Source organism: Penaeus monodon, chromosome 3 (assembly GCF_015228065.2).
Source record: "Penaeus monodon isolate SGIC_2016 chromosome 3, NSTDA_Pmon_1, whole genome shotgun sequence".
Lineage (NCBI taxonomy): Eukaryota > Metazoa > Arthropoda > Malacostraca > Decapoda > Penaeidae > Penaeus > Penaeus monodon.
In genome coordinates, this window is record NC_051388.1 from 48,369,331 (window position 1) to 48,371,830 (window position 2,500).

Genomic DNA, 2,500 nt, shown 5'->3' on the forward strand with positions numbered 1-2,500 from the left:
TAATATCATTATTATTGTTATTATTATCATTATTATTATTATTATTATTATTATTATTATTATTGTTGTTGTTGTTGCTGTTGTTGTTGATAAAATTATTGTTGCTATTATTATTATTAATATTATCTTTGTGATGATGATGATGATGATGATGATGATGATGATGATGATGATGATGATGATGATGATATTATTATCATTATTATTATTACTATCACCATTATTGTAATTATTATTATTATTACAAATATTTTACAACCATCTTTGTTACTTTTATCATCATTATCATCATCATTATCATCACCATCATCATCATCATTGTTATTGTTATTGTTATAATTACAATTGTAATAATAAAAACAGTTTTTCCACTGCGGGTAACAGGAAGGTACAAGTATTGGAGTATAACTTAATTTGTAAATTGAAGTTAATATTATGAACACCTACTCTCAAAACTGTTATACATTTTTCTTTTTCCAATATCTTTTCAACAGGACCTCCTCTACTATAAGTTCACAGTTCAGTGATCTTGTCTACGTAACGAAAACTGTGTTACGAGCTTCTCTTTGCCTCCTGCAATTGGTGCTGCTATGTTCTTAATAAGTCGTCAAATATATACTGTTGTTTTATCATTGACATAACATAGTTTATCAATTTATCAGTACATTTATACTTTTTTCTGCGATATCTCTTATTGTAGTTGATATCTAATGCGTAATTTTTCTTATTATGTATAATCTTGTGTGAGATTCGAACCAGTCAAATAAAATAGTGCGCAAGTATGCACTTCCACCACTTAAATATCAGCTCCTTTCGCACAAGAAAATTTTATTTACTACACGAAAGTCGTGTCTAGTGCAAGGATTTACGATCACATTGTGTGAGACAAGGAGAGACGAAAGACCTATTACAATCATTTATAGGATATTGGCTTATTAAGTCCATCAAATTATTATCTGGAATTCCCACATCTTACTTTTCGTATAGTCACTCCTTTGACTTAACCGCACGTTTTATAAATTATCTGATCATTACTGAATCTGGATCACATAGTAAGTATTTTAATTACCCTCATCGTACTGTTCATTCCATTGATAAATCTGAAAAAAAAAAAAAAAAAAAAATATATATGTATATATATATATATATATATATATATATATATCGTGTGTGTGTGTGTGTGTGTTGTGTGTGTGTGTGTGCGTGTGTGTGTGTGTTGTGTGTGTGTGTGTGTGTGTGTGTGTGTGTGTGTGTGTGTGTATGTGTATGGTGTGTGTGTGTGTGTAGTGTTGTGTGCTGTGTGTGTGTGTGTGTTGTGTGTGTGTGTGTGTGTGTGTGTGTGTGTGTGTGTGTGTGTGTGCACGCACACACGCACGCACGCACACACACACACACACACACACACACACACACACACACACACACACATATGTGTTTATATATATATATATATATATATATATATATATATATATATATATATATATATATATATATATATGTTTACATATATAACAGTAAATAAAATAATTTAGCAGATCATAGCACATAGAAATTAAACAAGATAATTAATGATATACACACGATAAGTGAGTAGATTATCAGATTATCATATATTCAACATGGTAATTTTTTTGCGAATATACTGGGAAAAACACCAAAGGTTAATGAATAGGTTAGTTTTCAATAGGATTTTCTCGTTTGCAAAATTACTTATATACAATAATAAACGTGCGCTTATTGAAGTAATGATAAGAAAATAACTGATTAATTACTAAAGCTCTCTACTAATCGCATTTAGTATGCGTGTGCCTTTCCTTGTGTGCTTGCGTGTGTGTGTGTGTGTGTGAGTGTGTATGTGTGTGTGTATATGTGTGTGTGTGTGTGTGTGTGTGTGTGTGTGTGTGTGTGTGTGTGTGTGTGTGTGTGTGTGTGTGTGTGTGAGCGTGCATCTTATAAAAACTGGTCACCACTACAAAAAGTAGCTGTTCCGTCACGGTTGGGTCAACCAGTACATATTACTACCTGCAACACTCCCTGCTTTGACACTGCTTGCTTATTTATCCATGTTAATGATTGGCCAGACTTGTGATTTAGAGAAATGAGAAAATGAGAGTCATGTTTTAGGGGGGATCAATGTCACTTCTCAGCCTTCACGTCATCATGTGGCCCGAGGGAACGTTGGTCACATATATAAACTTGATATGAGCGTGTAGATGCAGTTACTACACCTCTCTTTCCACTATTGTAAACATGGCACTCCAGGTGAGTTCGTGTAAAGTATTATGCATGGTGTGTTGTTTTGAGTGTCTAACTTTGGATGCGAGTGTCTTTATATGTACTATGGCTTGCTTCCATTTTAATATTTTATTCCCATATTATATATGAGTGTCACTAATGTTTGAGTATTATGTTCCACTTCCCATTCAGAAACGAAGTGTCACTTCTGCTTTACTATTTTATTACCACTATTATTTTAAAAATGAGTGCCGCCTATTTA

General features: G+C 32.5%; 1 protein-coding gene across 1 annotated transcript in view; it reads left to right on the plus strand.

Annotated features, from left to right (window-relative positions):
• The first annotated feature begins 2,213 nt into the window (after positions 1-2,213).
• LOC119596075 (cuticle protein 7-like) overlaps positions 2,214-2,500 on the plus strand; it is a 2,000-nt gene continuing 1,713 nt past the window's right edge. Inside the window, exon 1 of the mRNA XM_037945204.1 lies at positions 2,214-2,265. Coding sequence (XP_037801132.1) covers positions 2,254-2,265 — 12 coding nt within the window. The 5' untranslated portion in view covers positions 2,214-2,253. The remainder of the gene's footprint in view (positions 2,266-2,500) is intronic.